This window comes from Marmota monax, unplaced genomic scaffold (genome assembly GCF_021218885.2).
Source record: "Marmota monax isolate L192 unplaced genomic scaffold, Marmota_monax_Labrador192_F-V1.1 WCK01_AAM20220418_F8-fsc00025, whole genome shotgun sequence".
NCBI classification, from domain to species: Eukaryota; Metazoa; Chordata; class Mammalia; order Rodentia; family Sciuridae; genus Marmota; species Marmota monax.
This window is the reverse complement of record NW_026691950.1, coordinates 3,432,943-3,451,910: the sequence shown is the minus strand read 5'-3', so window position 1 is coordinate 3,451,910 and position 18,968 is coordinate 3,432,943. Positions and strand designations below refer to the sequence as shown.

At 43.8% G+C, this 18,968-nt stretch overlaps 1 protein-coding gene across 1 annotated transcript; it reads left to right on the top strand.

The window, feature by feature from the left end:
• Positions 1-330: 330 nt before the first annotated feature.
• Phox2b (paired like homeobox 2B) lies at positions 331-3,167 on the top strand. Its single transcript, XM_046444841.1, has 3 exons — positions 331-571; positions 1,405-1,592; positions 2,652-3,167. The coding sequence occupies exons 1-3, from the start codon at positions 331-333 to the stop codon at positions 3,165-3,167; spliced, it is 945 nt and encodes a 314-aa protein (XP_046300797.1).
• The last annotated feature ends 15,801 nt before the right edge of the window (positions 3,168-18,968 follow it).

Genomic DNA, 18,968 nt, shown 5'->3' with positions numbered 1-18,968 from the left:
TGATAGGGAGGTTGGACAGCTCAGTTCCCCAGTGCCAGCCCAATAGACGGATGAGTTATTGTCATGTAAAAAGCGCCAGCAATAAGACCAACCGCTTTGCTATTGTCCAAGTGGAAAGAGCCAAGTTTATTATGAGGACTATATGCTCTAGAGACCTCAGACAAGGCATCTCATAGGAGGCTTTTTCATAAAACTAGGCTCTGCTGGTAGTAAGGAGGCCAGTTTGGAGGCAGGCGTTGAGCTGTGCACATCTCCCCTCTCCAGCCACCTTCTCCATATCCATCTTTTATTTCATTTTTCCACTTGGCTGAGCCATCTAGAACCTTTTCAATGTATAAAATGGAATATTCTTACCTCAATTCCTCTGCCTACGAGTCCTGTATGGCTGGGATGGACACCTCGAGCCTGGCTTCAGCCTATGCTGACTTCAGTTCCTGCAGCCAGGCCAGTGGCTTCCAGTATAACCCGATAAGGACCACTTTTGGGGCCACGTCCGGCTGCCCGTCCCTCACACCGGGATCCTGCAGCCTCGGCACCCTCAGGGACCACCAGAGCAGTCCGTACGCCGCAGGTAAGGACCGCCAGCTCTCTCAGCGGAGGAAGCCGCCTTTCCGCTCGTATATAGGAAGCCTTGATTGCATTTGAAAATGGAAATGTGTTTAGTATTTACCAAACGAAATTTGCTTACACAAATGAAAGAATTTATCACGTTAGAAGCGATTGCAGGGAGGGGTAATTCACTTACAGGGTTACACTATCCTAGTCACACCCGAACCGCCAACAAAATTATCTTAAGCTGCCAAAATGATAGGCATAATTTATTTACTTTGCGATGAGACGTAAAGCTTAGAAAATAATTAAATAACAAAGAGTAAAGCTCATTACTGGCAGTGTCTCTTTTTTTAAGAACCGACAGCGGCTCACACCTCTCTGGCTGGTCATTTTTATGATCATTTCTTTCATTTATTATTTTTTTTGCAGCACTTTCCCCCAACTTTTGGGTCGCGTCAACTTCTGAGAATTGAAAAGTTGCAACGGTGGGAGTGTTTGGTAACTTTTCCCCTGGCTCCCTGATATTACAACTGATGTTTTTGGACTGTTTTTTCCTGCTGAAAGCTCTATCCCATGTCCCGGGCCTCAAGCCATCTCAAATACGCCTTTTCCACCCACCCAAAGGCGCTTGTGCTAGAAGGGCCCCGGCCAAAACCCGAAGTTTGAGCCGCTGTTTCGGTATATAATTAATTTGCTCCGGTTTTTCCCCCTCGCGCAGCTCCTCTCGGGTACCCTCTACTCGAGTGCTGGTAGCGGCTCCCGGGCGATCTGACCTTGGAGTCTCTGCATTCCAGCCCCGCTGCCCTCGCGCTCCTGACTGTTCTGCTCATTGTCTCCCCTGTCATCCCCTAGTTCCTTACAAACTCTTCACCGACCACGGCGGCCTCAACGAGAAACGCAAGCAGCGGCGCATCCGCACCACTTTCACAAGTGCGCAGCTCAAAGAGCTGGAGAGGGTCTTCGCTGAGACTCACTATCCGGACATCTACACCCGGGAGGAGTTAGCCCTGAAGATCGACCTCACAGAGGCGCGAGTCCAGGTATCCGCGCCGGCAAACTGACCCAGCTCCTGCACTGGTCCCGGCAGGGATTGGGATTGCGGGGTGGGTGGTGCTGCCCAGGGTTCATAATCCCGGGGCCTCTCATTGGAAGGGTCAAGGACCCAGGGCTGGTCAGAGTGGTTGAATTTGGCACGGCTGTGCGCGCGAGGAAAGGTTAGGGCGTGCGCTCTTGGCAATTTATTCACAACTGCAAAGTGTTTCCCATTGGAGTAGAGGAATTCAGGGGTCCTTGGAACGCGAATGAGCGAAGCATTCAGGGGCAGAAAGTGCCCCGTGGGGAAAATGCAGATTTTGCCCCGTATTATAAACAATTTTTATTAAATACCTCCTAATTCAAGCGCTTTTAGCCTAGTGCCAAGAGTGTTTGAACCTAGTGCCATGGTGCATTTTTCTCGGGTACTGTGACTTGCAGCAGATTTGGAAAGGGGCTATGATTCCCTGAAGGTCAGGAGCTACGACTTAACTTTAACCTTTTAGGAATCCAAGAGTGTTTAAAGAGCAGGCCAAGGGGCCTCTCCTGGTGAGCCCCCCAGTGGAAGGGCTGTGCACACAATCGCGTGCTCCTTCAGGCCCAAAGTCGGGAGATCAGCAGCCGGCCCCCAAACCGGAGGCCCCCTCCTACCAATTAAAGTTTAGCATTAGACTTGAACCCTGGGATATGGCGAGTTTGGGGTTGCTAAAGAAGCCGACTGAGCAAAGACACAGCAAAACAAGGGCTTCCATTTTAAAGCCGTCCTAGGAATTGCGGTCTTTTTACCTCTCGCGCAAAGTGCAATTGCCCTAGCATGCTCACGCCCAGAGAAAGTTTTTTTTTTTTTTTTCCGAAGTTGAACTGGCAAAAAGGATAGGTAGACTTGATGGGCTGGGAGAGCGTTGTGTGTGATCTTTGTGGCGCATGGGTGACCGGGTAGGGGATGGCTGTTAAAACCGTCCGAAATGGAACGTGGGACACTCTAACAGCCACTTTTTCTTTCTTTCTTTCTTTCTTTTTTTCTTCTTTTCCCGGCTCTCATCGTCTTTCCTGCCCTCTTGGGCCAGGTGTGGTTCCAGAACCGCCGCGCCAAGTTTCGCAAGCAGGAGCGCGCAGCAGCTGCTGCAGCGGCCGCAGCCAAGAACGGCTCCTCGGGAAAAAAGTCTGATTCCTCCCGGGACGACGAGAGCAAAGAGGCCAAGAGCACCGACCCGGACAGCACTGGGGGCCCGGGCCCCAATCCCAACCCCACCCCCAGCTGCGGGGCGAGTGGCGGCGGTGGCGGCGGGCCCAGCCCGGCGGGAGCTCCGGGAGCGGCCGGGCCGGGGGGCCCGGGAGGCGAACCCGGCAAGGGCGGAGCTGCGGCGGCGGCGGCGGCGGCTGCGGCGGCTGCAGCAGCTGCGGCGGCGGCGGCGGCGGGAGGCCTGGCTGCGGCCGGGGGGCCTGGACAAGGCTGGGCTCCCGGCCCCGGCCCCATCACCTCCATCCCAGATTCGCTCGGTGGCCCCTTCGCCAGCGTCCTATCTTCACTCCAAAGACCCAACGGTGCCAAAGCCGCCTTAGTGAAGAGCAGTATGTTCTGATCTGGGATCCAGCGGCGGCGGCGGCGGCGACAGCGCGAGAGCCAGGGTCCGGGCGGGCGAGTGGGCGAGCGGGTAGGCCCAAGGCTATTGTTGTCGCTGCTGCCGTGGCTTTTTCATCGAGGGCCTAAAATAATCGCGATACGAATAACGAGCAAATGACGTTGCCCCTATTTCAACCCCACTCCTACCCCCTTCCTCACCCCCAAACAAAACAAAACAAAACAAAAGGAAAAACTTCTCTGGCTTCGCACCCGCCTGTGGCTGGCCGCGCAGAGGCCAGGGCTCAGCCTGCTAAGTGGGGGGTGTGAGCAGGCGGACTGGACTCGGGGGGCGCTCTCAGGGGGCTGTGTCTGCGTGTTGGGTGTATGTCGGTCTCGGGGAATGTGTCTCTGTGGCCCGAGCAGGTGACAGGGAGAGATGGGAGGGCCACAACCAACTCTATGACTTGCTTAGAAAAATTTTTTTAAAAATAAGTAAATATAAAAAATTGGAAGATAGCAACTATTAAAAAACAACAACCAGAAAGTTTGAAAAGATCCGAGGGAGTGTCGAGACAAAGTAAAGGGGGGCTGGTGCTGTCTGGGAGCTGACTCCTAGGTTCTTGCTCAAAACAGAATGGACTCTGATGCTCCTCTTCGGGGGGGAGAATACGGAAAGCCTTTCCAGCCCCCCTTACCCTCCTGTCCTTGGGTTCAGGCTACTGTGGCGACGTCCCACTTAGACTGTCCCTGCGGCCAAAGTGACTTTCTGCTGCCCGCTTGCCTGTCCCCACCTCATCGGACACCACCCCACCATTCGTGCATCTGAATCCCACACCGTTGCAACTCCTAATCCTGAGTCTTTGCAGCCTCTTGGCCCTGAAAGATGCCCTATACATGAGATGCCTTTTCATCCACAAACTCTGCAAACTGTGTCTCATATTTCACAACTCTCCTTTTTTTCTCTCCCACCAACCGCCACCCCCACCCGGAGTTTTCTTCTTCCACCAGCTTTTACTGAACTTTTTGGCACTGCTTTGGATTGGAGTCAATTGCAGTCCGATTGCTGGCTGCAGAGAAATCTACCAAGCAAGGGAAAGGCACACACGTTTGCAGAAGTGTCTTGGTTTGCATTTCTGTTTGAATGACCTGAAATGGACTCGCATCCTGTAGGGTGGATGGACTGTATATTGATGATTCCATTCTTTGCGCAGTTAGACATCTCTGTTGGGACTTGTTTTGGTTTTTTGTTTGTTTTTATTTTAAAAGGCACAAACTATAGATATTAGTTGAATGTTGAGGCTTTAACTTTTTCGTGTCTTTCTACAACTGTGTTCTGTGACTCAATTGTATGGTGTTAATATCAGTACAGACCGTCTCCTCTACGTGACCGTATAATGTTTTTCTCTTCTCTGTAGTCTCTATGGCGTGTCTTTATGGCGTAATAAGATTCTCACGGGTTCAATTCCTTTGTGTTTAGAGAGACCATGGTTCAGACAATGGTATATATTTTTGTTATCAGGTGCATGTCTGTCTGATTTTTTTCTTCTCGTTGGACTATGTTTGTGAACATAATTGTCATAAGTTATGTTTCAGATTTTCAAATTTATTTATATGTGTTATAATGAATGCTTCTATTTAAAAGGGAAATATTTCTACATGTGCATATAGTTTTCCAAGAGTGTACCATTAACTTGATTGTTGATAATAAAAACAAAAAGCAAGTCTAAGCAATTGAGCTCTTCTGTTTTTTTTTTTTTCTAGATTCACTTTTGTTTGGTTGTTGTATTTAGATTTAATTTTAAGACGCTAAAGGAGAATAGAGGAAGTTTTGCTAAAAATCAAGAAGCCTGCACTAGCACTGGAAATCTAGATGAGTTGGACATCTAAAACCCAAACATCCAATCTGAACCACATATGGAATTCAGTGCTTGGGCTAGCAGAACAGATTCTTCTGGTCCTTTCTTACATGTTTCCCAGTCAGGAGAAAAAGAGTAACAGGCTTACAGTAAAACAGCTCACAGGGTCCTGAGGCCCCATGGAGTTTGGCTCAGTGGTAGTCAAGGTGGAATTTGAATAATCTTTGAGGTGGACTTGAAATAAAATTGTTGATTATGTGTGCAGGAACCTGGCACCAGGAAGATATGGGTGGTCCCAACTCTGCAGACTGCTGGAACCTGGGGATATCTGAGGGTCTCTACATGGGCAGGTGGATCAGGACAGGAGCACTTTGGGGTCCAGAGCAGCTCTGTAGTGTTGGTGTGTTGGGAGAAATAACATCAACAGTTGGACTTTGGAAGTACGGTATGCAACAGGCTGTGATTTCATGCATTATTTCATCTACTCTTCCAAATAAGACAGGTATGACTTGTATGCTCACTTTCTTTAAAACATGTGAGGGGACACCAAGGCAATAGGTTAAATCTACTCAGGAGCCCCCAGTTTATGAGTGAAAGAACTGATCATTAAACACAGGTAATCCAATTGCAAAGCCTACATTAGCATCACCTAGGGATCTTTCAGACACAAATTCTTAGATCCCACCCTGACTATTATATCAGAAACTCTGGGGGTATGGCCCAACAATATGTTTTTTTAGCAAGCTCCACAGAAGGTACGAGTGGAAAAGCTCCAGAATTAAAACTAGGTTGGGAACAGGTATGAGGCAGGAGAAAGGGGAGTGGTGGCTAGCAGCTGCAATGATCCTCTTTAGAAGAAAGGGGTCAAGAGGTCATCACCATAGCCCCTAAATGCAATTCCACCTCTTCCTTGGACTTTTGGCCTGGGCAACCTGTCTCCAGGAAAAGCCTTATATGTGCTTCTAGTACTTCTCTTGGTACCTCTCTGTTTGGGCCTCATTAATCAACAATTCAGTTCCCCTCACTTGAGGGTAGGTCACAGTCTACCTCCCCTAGTCTGAACATTTTCAGCTGATCTAGTTTGAATTTAACAGAGCTCCTTACCTTAAGCATCTAAACATGGCTTGCATTTGATCAGGCAGATTCATTCAAAAATCTCAAACCTATGGGTCATACAAGTCTCTAATCAGCTTTCTAGAAGGCTTTTAAATAGTTTTTCTAAAAAAATTCAAGCTCAAAATACCCCTAAGTAAACCTTCCCAGACAACATTGTCTATAAACAATGTCATTAATTGTTCTGGTCTAAAATGCCAGGCACCACCAAATATCTCTGTCCCCAGTCTTTGGTTGTAAATATAACCTAGAAGGTCAGGGAGAAGCAAAAATGAGGGCAGAAATTTACTGTCCAAAAAGCAGCCCTGGGCTTGGCCCACTTGGTAAGTTTCTGTGAGTTGATGGATAGGCCAGTGGGACAGGCATTCTGGAGAAGGAAAGATCAGCAGAGGAAAACAAAATTTAAAAGGAAGAAAGGAAGAGACATGGAAGAGAAGGAAAAGGAGGAGGGAGAAGAGAAGGAGGAAGAAGAGGAAATAGCCACAGAAAGGCTTTTAGAAACCCCAGTGAAGGCCTTAGAAATCCTTTTAGTGCAAGTAAACTGAATCAGGGTCTCCAAATTCCAAATTCTCTTCTGATTTTGATCTACTTTGAGTGTCTTTTCTCTAGGACAAGGGAAGCTCTAGGGATTGGTGAGGAAACCATGATCCTTACTCCCAGAGGACTGCATTGAAATGGCTTGGAGGCACCTAGCATGAGTATTTTGAATATTTTCTTTTTTTAAATGTGGGTCACTTCTGCTTTTCTTACTGTCCCAGGAAGCAAACAGTTCGTTGGGAGGCAAGTTTATGATCAAATGCAAAATACTCTATCTGTAGTCTGATGGAACCTAGTAGCAGGACACGGTGTCTCTTGCATTGTGTCATTTCCTTGGAGCCCTGCACAGTGTGAACAAGCTCACTTTCACTTTTCTTCTCCTAAGGAATTTGCATTTTGGCTCATCAAGACATCCCTTTTCCTGGCAACTCCCCGACCACATGTGACTTCACAAAAGCTGCATGAGCCTGTGCCAGATGGTTACCCTGGAGCCAAGCCTTCTTTAAAATGTCCCAGTGCAGGGAACCCAAGTGGCTTCAGAGGGGAATTGATAACCCAGCAAACAATAGCTTCCAGAACTCACTCTAGAAGCTTCTCTGTAGCTAACACATATCCTCAGGAAGAAATCTTTGGCTAGAAGGAGATGATCCTTAATTCAAGGAGGGGATCTGTGTGACCTTGGATGACAAATAACTTAATCCCTCTGAGCCTGATTCATCAACCATAATGTGACTAATAATACAGAGTGTGGGGTTATTTGGGGGATTAAATAAAATATTATGCAACAAACATCTGGCAGAGGAGTAAGTCTCTTCAAGTGTCAGATTTGATGATGATGATGATCCTAGATCCTTTCTGGATTTTTCTAGCACAGGTCTCAGAAGATTCCAAAAAGTCCTCATTTTTCTCTTAAATCAAAGTCCCAGGAACACAGAATATGAGTGAATACTCCAAAGATTAGAATTGGAGAACTTTGTTGAGGGTGGACGGTAGCAGAATAGAATCAGCCAAGGGCTGCCAATACCTAAAATTTATTAAGTGCTTACTGTGTGCCAGGCACTGTAAGCTTCCAAGCTTTAATGCATTTAGTTCTCATGGCAACTCTGTGGAGAAAGTACTATTCCTGTCTTTTTCTTATGAAGGAGTCGAGGGGGTCAATATGCCCAGGGTCACATAGCAACAAGAATAATATTGCAACAGGAATCCAGCCCCAGTCAATATGTCTCTGTTCTTTACAGAGTTCATTGTAGCCCACAAGATTACACACTATCAGATCCAGGAGGAGATCTTGAAAGGTAAGTGAGTATTAGGAAGGGCAACCAGAAAAGAAGCAGTGGGATGCAAGTTTATAGGAAGTCCAAGGCCTGAAAGGGAGCGAGCTGAATGGCCTGGAAAGAAGGAAAATGTTTTCTTCAAGGCAATGTACCTACAACTCGAAATCTTTTTTGGTAACTGAACAAGACAAGAAATAGCTAAGGGCATGGAGCAGGGAAGGAAAAAGATCAGATATGTTTATGAAGTGCAGAACATGGGGGTCAACGGGAATGGGTGCCAGCCTCTGGGCTCATTTGTCACCACCACGACAGTGCATGATGCAAATGACAAAAGTCCAAAGAATCCATTTTCCAACCTCTATTCCAGGGTGGTGGCTCTTCACAGATCAATGCAGGTGTGCAAGGGCTAGTCGTCCACACCCAACAGTATTGGTATGTTGGAAAGTAAAGCACAGTGCGAAGATCGGTGACCTCATGAGGTCAGGAGGCAGGGTTATTGGAGATCCTACTCCTGTCAGCAGGGTAGACATTCTAGATCAGGCTAGTCCTGCCTTAATTCAGGGATTCTTAAGTCTGGGTTCACAGCTGGAATTCAGGAGGGATGGGACTACATGAGTATATACTACATGACATTTAGCATTTTCTTAAATGATGAAGGTAGTAACTTAACTGCAGTCAGAATTATCAATACCTGTGACTTTGTCACCAAGGGAAATGACAGATATTCTCACTTCACATTAGAGTTTTTTATTTTTCAGCTATCTTGACATATAACTTACATTCATCATTAATTTCAAATTATAATTGTTAGACCAGCCATTATATCTTACTGCTGTTTGCAATAATAAAGAGGCACATATCTTTCTATATCAAAATTTGTTTCACAATATTTTTGATAACTTTGTTTTTAATTGGCTTCTTTTGGAGTCCTATGTATTCCACCCCACCCCCAACCCGGCTATCTTTCCTTTTTAAAATTTTATTTATTTGGGCCAGGGTTGTGGCTCAGTGGTGGAGCACTTACCTAGCATGTGTGAGGCACTGGGTTCAATCCCTGGTACCACATAAAAATAAACAAATAAAATAAAGGTATTGTGTCCATTTATAACTATAACTAAAAAAATTACAAAAAATTTTTAAAAATTTTGTTCATTTACTTTTTAATCAACAAAACCCAAGTTATATATGATGGAAAACTTGATGTCCTAAAATATGGAAACATTGTGGAAAGGTTAACTTGAGCTAACTAACATATGAGTTTCCTCATGTACTTATAATTTTTTTGTGGTGGGAACACTGAAAATGTACTCACAGCCATTTTCAAGAATGATTTTGGGGCTGGGGCTGTAGCTCAGTGGCAGAGCGCTTGCCTCAGATGTGGGAGGCACTGGGTTCGATCCTCAGCACCACATAAAAATAAACGAATAAAATAAAGGCATGCTGTCCATCTACAACTACATATTTTTTTTAAAAAATAATGCATTATAATTGTTTCAAGTACATTATTATTAACTGTAGTCACCATGTTGTAAAATAGGACTGTTGAACTTATTTATCTGTCCAACCACAATTTGATATCCTTTGACCAACATATTTCCCAGCTCTCCACACACTACATTTTATTTTATTTTTGCATGCAAGAAAAACATTATTTTGAGAAGAGGAGGTCCTGAGCATCACTAGACTGACCAGGGGTCAGTCTATGGCCCATCCACAAGGCGGAGAGATCCTGGCCTGCTGATGGTGCTCCATCCCTGTGTGTAGCCCTAGGAAATTTTTATCAGGACCAGAGTATGTAATCGCCATGACTTCACAGGTGGAAGCAATCTCAGAGAAGCTTTAAACTTATCACATGCTCCTTCAGAGGACAAAATAGAATAAAACAAGCTTTTATAGCTGAACAAAGAAAGCTCTGGGATTTTAAAGATCACGGGTTAGGTAGAGGTGATAGCAGGGGAGAAAAAGGAAACTAGAAGTTGTTCCTAGGACTTGAGCATCTCCTTACTATTCAGTGGGGGTTTGCAAGAGCCTGGCACTGTGATGAGGCACTACAGGCAGTAGCTCTCTCTAAAAGTGTGGTGCTTTCCCTTTCATACTACTCCGATGCACAACTTCAAGTCTTGCCTAAAGTCCTAACAAACAAATCTCTGCTGCTTCTTCTGGGGATTGAACCCAGGGGCACTTAACCACTGAGGCACATTCCCAGCTCTTTGTTTGCATTTGATTTAGAGACAGGCTCTCCCTGAGTTGCTTAGGGCCTTCCTCAGTTGCTGGGGCTGGCTTTGAACTCGTGATCCACTTGCTTCAGCCTCCCGATCTGCTGAAATTAAAGGCATGCCAGCTTCTTAACATGCTAAACAGATTGTAAAGAAAAGAAATCCTTCATTTAGCTAGCTGTTACTTACTTTATTTATTTTTTTTGTCTGAAACTGAAGCTCTTTGGTTTGTGAAAACATCCCAAGGCCAAGTGATTGAGCAAGGACATTTCTTTAGCCATGTGTTTGATGTCAAAGAACTCCCTCTGGGAAAAGTCAGACATACGGGGAAATAAAGGCCTCTTACCTGGAGTAATTTCATTAGGGAACCAAGTGGATGACTGCTTGCTAGATGACTTCTCCGATGATTTAAGCAGCAATTTCCAGAACAGGAAGAGCCTGGGTGTAAAACTTAATTTCTTGAAGGCCCCAGTGGCAGGGCCACCTTGGGCAGAAATGGAACGTAAACCTGGTTTGTTTGAGACATATGGCATTGTGCTTTTGGGAGCACTTACTGTGTGTTAGTTACTTTGCATTTGTTTTCTGTTATAGTCTTTCAAGCTTTCGGGGTGGTGGGGGTGGGGGCGGGTAGACATCATTGTTCTCTTTTAGAGATGAAAAATATCCACGTGACAGAAAAAACAGAATAACTTGCTTAAGATTCCAAAACAGGTAAGTGCCAGAGCTGAGCTCCCAACCCAATTCCCTGTGGACCCAAAGCACCATCCTCTGGGCCAGGCAGGGTCCAGAGGAGTCACTGGCACAGCACAGAGCTCAGCACTGTCCTTGGCAAACATGAACAAGGGTATGGGGTGAAAATATCTTGGAATTATACGGAGGTGATAGCTGCACATTGTTAATATACGAATCCTCCAGAATTGTATATTGAAAAATGGTAGATTTTGTAATATGTGAATCATATTTCAAACTTTAAAAAGCAGAGTCTAATATGAAAAAAAAATACATCTCTTCTTCATCTTCCTCTACAATGTTCTTTATTTCTTACATTAAGTCATATAGATCTTCCATCTTGATCTTAAGTGGGAGCAACATAAATTATCAGAGAAAGAAAATTACAAAAAAAAAGATTTTCTTAACCAATTATCTCTTTTTTTGAGGCTAGAGACAATGAATACTTTCCAATACTGATTGAAAACAAAATGGGAAAATGAGCTACAGCACCATTAAAAACAAGCAATCAGCCATCATCCCCTCCCACAAACAAAGCAGGCAAAAATTCTGATCAAGGCTTTGCTTGATAGTGCAGTAATTTTTCCAGCCTTATCACAAAAACCTTGGGGGAACTATTAAAATACTCAGATACTTAACAAAATCTATCAAATCATGCTGTGTCCATGTACAAATATACCATAATGAGCCCAGGTTTTATGTATAATTATAATGTACTAATGAAAATAGTAATAATAAAAATAGAACGAGGATCAGCAAAGTAGAGCAAGTAGATCAGGGGGAGGGAAAGAGAAGGTGCTAGGGGAATGAGACTGATCAAATTATGTGCATGTACAAATAATGGCATAATGATTCCCACTATTATGTAAAATTATAATGCATTGATAACAAATATTCAGACTTTTAAGACACTTCTTGGTATGGGGGAATTGAACCCAGGGTGTTTTACCAAGGATCTACATCCTCAGCCCTTTAATTTTTTTATTTGGAATAGGTTCTCACTAAGTTGCTTAGGGCCTTTGCTAAGTTGCTGAGGCTGGCCTTGAACTTGCAATCCTCTTGCCTTAGCCTCCCAAGACTCTGAGATTACAGGCATGTGCCTGGTTATTCAGACATTTTAACAGCTCCTAGAATCATATGTTGGGACAATCATGCATGGAAACCCGTCTCTAGAGCTATTCTCCCCTTGGAAGGAAAAGTAGCCAAGCTTAAAGGGCGTTTGAAAATGTCTGAGAGCATTCATCTGCTTGCGCTTGGATTTTCTTCAAGTTCATTGAGACATAAACAGGTCATTTCCTAGAAAATTCTGAAAGATTAAAAATTTCATACACATTTCTTAGCAGAAATCAGAGCAGCTCACCTAAAAGGCTATTTCACAATGGTGAGGTGGTCACTTCAGAAGAAGAGGAGGTACCTGAGATAGCTAGCTTCGTCTCACTATGTGGTATGCTTGTGCCACCTCTGGATTCCTTAGAGCAAAAAGGACCTCATCTTGGCAACACAATCTTGAACTTCCCAGTCTTTAGAATTGTGAACCTTTATTCTTTATATAACACCAGTCTTTGTTATGCAGTAATAGCAACAGAAAATGGACCACTATATATATGTAAACACAAATGCCATTACATTCTACAGTTTTCTGTACTTGTAATTTTTAACTTAACATTTATCCCAAAGGCCATTTCCTGTCAGAACCTATAAATCAGTCTATTTTGAGGGGGCTGGGGATACCAGGGATTGAACTCAGGGGCATGTGACCACTTAGCCACATCCCCAGCCCTATTTTGTATTTTATTTAGAGACAGGGTCTCACTGAGTTGCTTAGTGCCTTGCTTTTTCTGAGGCTGGCTTTGAACTCCAATCCTCCTGGCTCAGCCTCCTGAACTGCTGGGATTACAGGTGTGCACCACCGTGCCTGACTGATCAGCCTATTTTTAATGGCTGCTTAAAATCGGTTTCCCAAAATAGGAAAGTAGCACACTACCCAGAGAGATAAGAAGAAGTATAGCAGAGGCTGCTATCTGTCCCCTACCCAGTGTCTTCTCCTTATTCCAGTTAGCTCCCTTGATTTTTTTTTTTTTTTTTTTTGCCTGGCTAGGACCTGGCTCATCAGTTAGAGACCTCATTTCTCAGCTTCTGTTGGACCTAAACTTGGCCTGTGGCTAAGACTTTGCCACTGGGATGTGAGTAGAACCAGGTATACCTCCTTGCTGTGGGTTAGCATGTGGACTTGGGGGTGATGAGCTAGCATCAACTTCTCCGAGGGCATTACTGCAGGGGATGGCTGAGCAACAGATGCCTGCGTGGGTGTGTGAACCATACTTGTGATAGAACCATTCTATTACCCTCTACTAATTTTTTTTTTTGTACCAGGGATTGAACTCAGGGGTACTCAACCACTGAGCCACATCTCCAGCCTTGTTTTGGATTTTATTTGGAGACAGAGTCTCACTGGGCTGCTTAGCACCTCACCATTGCTGAGGCTGGCTTTGAACTCCCGATCCTCCAGTCTCAGCTTCCTGAGCCACAGGGATTCCAGGCGTGGGCCACTGCGCCTGGCTCCCTCTGCTGATTTTCATAGAGAACCACACACACTCTTCCACGGGCAATTGTTTGGTCTGTTAAACAATTGAGCTACTCACTATTTTAAATATGTGAGCATGCTTAAGAGCTGACCTTAGGGTCAAATGTTGAGTAGGATTCACCAGATGGACTGGGGTGTGAGGATGGCGTTTCAATCTGTTGTCTATGCAAACATCGAGATATTTAAATGATTTTTTTTTAAAGTCAGTAAGTGGCAAATGGATTAGATAATTCAGGTCTGTTGTCATCAAAGTCCATCATGGTTTCCCAACACCATTAGTAAGATGTTTATTTAAAGTTTTTGTTCCCTTGGGTAATGTTGATGGACTTGGGGATGACCCACAGTTGGCACAATTTGCTTGTGATTCCCGGGGAAATCCCAGGACTGATTGTTTTCTTTAGAATGACGTGAACACCAGTCCTTGCCAATCCTAGAGCTAATGGTGCCGAAGGACAGCCCTATCCAAAAAGAAAGTAACTATAAGGTAGTGTCTAGATGTGATTTTGTCCCACTAAGTGGAAACTTTCTGAGCAGGAGAATCCAACCTACATTAAGAAAAAGTGACAATGGTCTTGAAAAGCAACTGCTAAAAAAGACAACCTATGCTTTTTTTTTTTTTTTTTGCAAATTCACACGCCTGTGTCATCTATATCTCTTCAGAAACAGTCCTGTCAAAAACTGGATTAGGGGGATTCAGTGCTTAGTGGAAAATCTCCTTCCATAGGTCTAGAAATACACTCTACCTTCATGAGAAAGGAAATCCAGCTAGAGGCCAATAGTAATCATGCTTAAATTCTGTCTAGGATTATTATGTGCTAGAAGCTGTGCAAAGCTCTTTACATGCATTATCTCACCTCATCTTGGCAGCAAATTTTTGAGATGGGTACCAGGATACCCCATTTTAGAACTAAAGAAACCAGGATTGAAAGAGATGTAGTTTGTTCAAGTTCCTACAGGTATAAGCAGCTTGACTCCAGAGACCACTCTTTTTACAGCACCTAGGTTATACACAACAATCTTGTGCTCACTTACGCATTAGTGAACAAAGGCTCATAATCCCATAAAGCTCTTGATCGTGCACAAAGGCAGTGTTTGTGCAGTCTCTGGTGTGATCACCTACTCAGGAGCATTTCGTGATCTTGTACAAGAGGCCACAGATCCTAAACCACATCCTTGCACAAGCTTACTGAGTGTTTACCTGTGCCCGGTGTCTACTGGGTGGGTGCTGGGAATGAATGACATCCTCAAGAGGTTAACTTTGGATGTGAGACCTTGATCTAGACTTTCTCCCCTCCTTGCCTATCATTTCTCTTTCAGGTAGACTCCTTTAGAACCTAATTCAGTACGCTAGCCAGAAGCAGGCTAAGGTTGAGTTTAGGAGGAGATTGGACCCAACTGACAGGGGTGCCATCATCGGGTCCTTCCTCTTTGTGGGCCAAGACTTTCTCTGGAAGTGAAGATACCTCTTCCTCAGAGGTGCCCAAGTCATCGGCCCATTTTGGTAAGTAGGCAGTAGGCTGAGTCAGAGATGCCAATGCTTTCCAATTTGAAGGCCTGGGTGTCTGTTGCAGGTGATAAATGGATTGTGCTTCACCAAGGCTCAACAATGTCCTGAGAAACACTGGGGTCCAGACACTGCTATATTGCCCTGCAAAAATGTGGAGCTTCATTGCATCAGAGGCTAAGCGATTGCAGCAACTTTGTCTGTTGGTATTATTATTATCCCCACTTTCCAGAAGTAGAAACTCAGGTGTGGAGGGGGTGAATGAATGGCTTGAGGTTGCTCAGAGAATAAGTAAGCAGTCGAAAAATGGATTTCGAACCCCATGCACTTTATTCAGTGGTTCTATTGTCTCCATCGAGTTTGTTTGGAATGAGAAAATTTACAGAAATGGCTAAATGAGTCTGGAAGCATATGATATTTTTTGCTCCCCTGCCTTTGGATATTTTAAACAAGGAAAACAAATTGCCTCCAGTCCAGCTACTGCTGGGAAGAGACACCCATTCTGAGATTACTAATGTTGTTTTTGAATAACAAAACCCCTGCAGGAGTTTAGCATCCGCCCAGTGGCTGTTCAGACCTGGAGGAGCCAGACCAGACCCAAGAATGTCAGAATGATCCGGCCTTTTCCCTGCAGCAGGATCATTTCCAACCACAGCCGGGGATGGCAGAGGCATTAGCAAGCCAGCAACATCTGAACGGCCAGATCAATTCGCAGAAGCACTTCTAAGGGAAACAAATCAATAAGTTCCTTCCCCTCAAGATTGATAACATCATCAGGAAGCAACAGATGCATTTTAGGGCCGGGTACACCGTGCAGGGGAGGTGACTCCCTGTGCTACCATTCTTTCTCTGGAGAAGCAATTGTAAATCAGCGCCTGAACATCCCAGCACCTGTCACAACAATAAAAGCTAACGTTCCAACTGCACTTGGCAGGTTTCAAGGTGCTGTCACATACTTTGTCTCTCTTGATTGACACTCCTACCAGGTGGCTATTCCCATTTCACAGATGAGATTCAGCAAAGTGAAACTGCCCAATTTGCTTCAGCCCTCCATTATTTATTTATAGCCAACCTGGGCCTTGAGTCTTCTGATTTCGAATCCCATGTTCTGCCTACTGGCCCAGTGTTCCCCAAGCATCATTGGCTCTCGTGACAGTGTCACCAATTTTGAGGCACCTCTTGTTATTTATTTTTCTTTTCATTGACCTAATTTTCTTTACCAATTTAAATTTATTTTAAAAGGAAACTTCCTATCCCTATTATATGTGAAAATTATATAGCATTATATAGTATGACTACTATAATAGATACCACAAAGAATTATGTACTCTTCAAAAAGACAAAAATGCCCCAGTTTCTGTCTGTATTACTTAACCTGTAGTGCATAGACCATACTCTGAGAGCACAGTATTATACTGTGGAAGCTAAAGAACATTGACCTGAAAGCAGAATAGCAATTACTAGAAATTGTGAAGGGTGTGTTGGGAGATGTGTGTGTGTGTGTGTGTTTAAAAGGGTGATTGGATTGATCAGTGCACAGGGAATAAAAATATGATAATTCTAAATTTCAAGGTCCTAAAGAGGTAAACTCTCAATCAGCCATGTAACCATGTTATTATTGACATTATTTTTGCCAATTTTGATAAAACAAGTTTTATTTTATCTCTAGATTGATTTAATTTTTTTTAAAGAAAAATAAAAGGATTGTCTTCCCTCTCACTTCAAGAGGCATCCCATCCCTGGTCACTGCCCCTGATAGAGAGGTCCAGGAAGGAGATCCTGAGATGGGCTTCCTGAAACCTGAAGAATGGAACAAGGAGAAGTTCCAACTGATGGCATCTTTTAAACAAGTAAACATCAGACCAGAAGTCCATGCAGAAAAACCAGAAACTAATTAACTAACCTTGCAGTTAAAGGACCATGTGAAGCAAAGATTAAAGGAAAACTGTCTCACTTCACTCCTGAGATTAATCTATCATTTAAATTCATTTAAGACTCATGTAAGTCCTATTGTCAGTTCTGACCCATAAGTACTTTACCCCGCCTGTCCTCAGATACTTATCGATCCCCTCCCCCTAATGTCCCCTGGACCTCTCCTAGAGTCAGCATCCTCACTGAAGCCTTCTGAGGTCAGACTCCCTGCAGTACTACCTGGGCTTTCTTAGGTTTCCTTGGTTAGCTCCTGGGTTCCAGATTTGACCCCTTAGTGCATCCTTCACAAGTTGCCAGTATCTCCCTTCCAAAATACAGATCTGGCCCATTTCTCCATCATCCTAGACTAGACACTGGACATCTTTTATGGTTTCCTGTTGCTCTAGGAAAAAATTTAGATTCTCACCAAAGGGATCTCTGTATGGCCATGTTTATTACAGCACTATTCACAGTAGCTAACATGGAATCAGCCTAGGTGCCCATCAATAGATGAATGAATAAAGAGAATGAGTTCTCCCTTATGTATGGAAGCTAAAGAACATTGACCTGAAAGCAGAATAGCAATTACTAGAAATTGTGAAGGGTGTGTTGGGAGATGTGTGTGTGTGTGTGTTTAAAAGGGTGATTGGATTGATCAGTGCACAGTGCATGCATGTATGGAAATACCACACTGAACCCCATTAATATGTGCAATTAATACATGTTCATTTTAAAAATTTAAAAATCCTTCAGAGGTGGGAAAAAAGGTCTAAATTCCTTAACATGGTCCTGGGGCTCTTCATGTAGCCATAGCTACATACCCTTTTTTCTAAACTCCAAAATTTTGCCTACCATCAAAGCAGACCTAATTTGAAGGACTTTGTTTTATTAAAACCTTAGAGCTTCTCTCGATTACATCCCTCCCCATTTTTTCTAATGATTTCTTGCTGCCACCTCAAGCTTTTCTATCAGAGTCCAGACGACACTTGAAAAGTACTTGTTGATGGATCTTCAGAGGGGAGGGGTATTTTGCACCTCTGGGCCAGGTGTTTTATGTGAGCGGCCCTGAAGAAGCCCAGGAAAGACATTTGCAAATCTATGAATTATGCATAGATTTCTACTTTTCTTCCCAAAGGTAATTCTTTTTTTTTTTTTAAGTTTATTTGTTGATTACTTTCTTCTAGTAAGTGGAAACGTTGACTGAAATATTGGTTCTTGGTGTGAAATGCAAGACTTTAGAAATTCAAATATACATTTAGAAAAGCATACATTTTCATCTATTAGCTGACAATGACTAAGGCAGAAAGCTCTTCTTAAAGTAATTACCAGCTGGAAGAGAAGTGTAAACTTCAGCATAATTCATGAGCTGTTTCATTTTTCTTTCTCCAAACATTAGTCTGAGTTTGGTGTGAAATAAGCCCACACATACCTTAAGTACACTCTACTTTATGCTGCCTTTGCATTACAAAATCTGTGGATTCATCACTATCACAGATACTTGTTGAGTGTCTGCACTGAGCCAGGCACATGCTGTATGATGGGATCTTTGCTGCAATGGTGGGCATGTCCAGTATTGCACATGCTTGGCTTCACCCAGAGGAAAATGCAAATGTTTAGTGTAGAGGGTTTTGCAAGCTCTGCTGTAGAAACTGCGGAGCTATACATGGAGAATATGCAAATCAGCCACCTCTTTTTGCTTCCTTTGGTCATGATTAACAGTCCTTCACATCTATAGCCTGTTTTGTATTTATAATTTCATTCACTACTCAAGAAATCCTGCATTATTCTTGGCTTTTCATGTTAAAAAACAGAGACTTAAATATATTAACTAACTTGACTGTGATCCCACTACAACTCTCTGTAACAGCCTGTGTGTCTATATGCATATGTGCCTTGTATATGTCTGGGTGGTGACAGGGTGGCGGGGGGAGGGTGCCAGTAGAAAGGACAAGAGAGGGAGGTAAAAACTAAAGAAATATGGACTGGCTCTTGCTGAGTGCCTACTGTATGCCAGGCACTTGAAATATCCCAACCATTCAACCCTCATAGCACTTTGCGGTAAATATTATTTTCTTCCATTTTCCAGATGTAGAGAT

Coding starts and splice junctions, on each gene's coding strand:
- Phox2b (XM_046444841.1), top strand. CDS start 331: ATGTATAAAATGGAATATTCTTACCTCAATTCCTCTGCCTACGAGTCC. Junction 572..1,404: donor GAGCAGTCCGTACGCCGCAG/GTAAGGACCGCC, acceptor GTCATCCCCTAG/TTCCTTACAAACTCTTCACC. Junction 1,593..2,651: donor TCACAGAGGCGCGAGTCCAG/GTATCCGCGCCG, acceptor CTCTTGGGCCAG/GTGTGGTTCCAGAACCGCCG.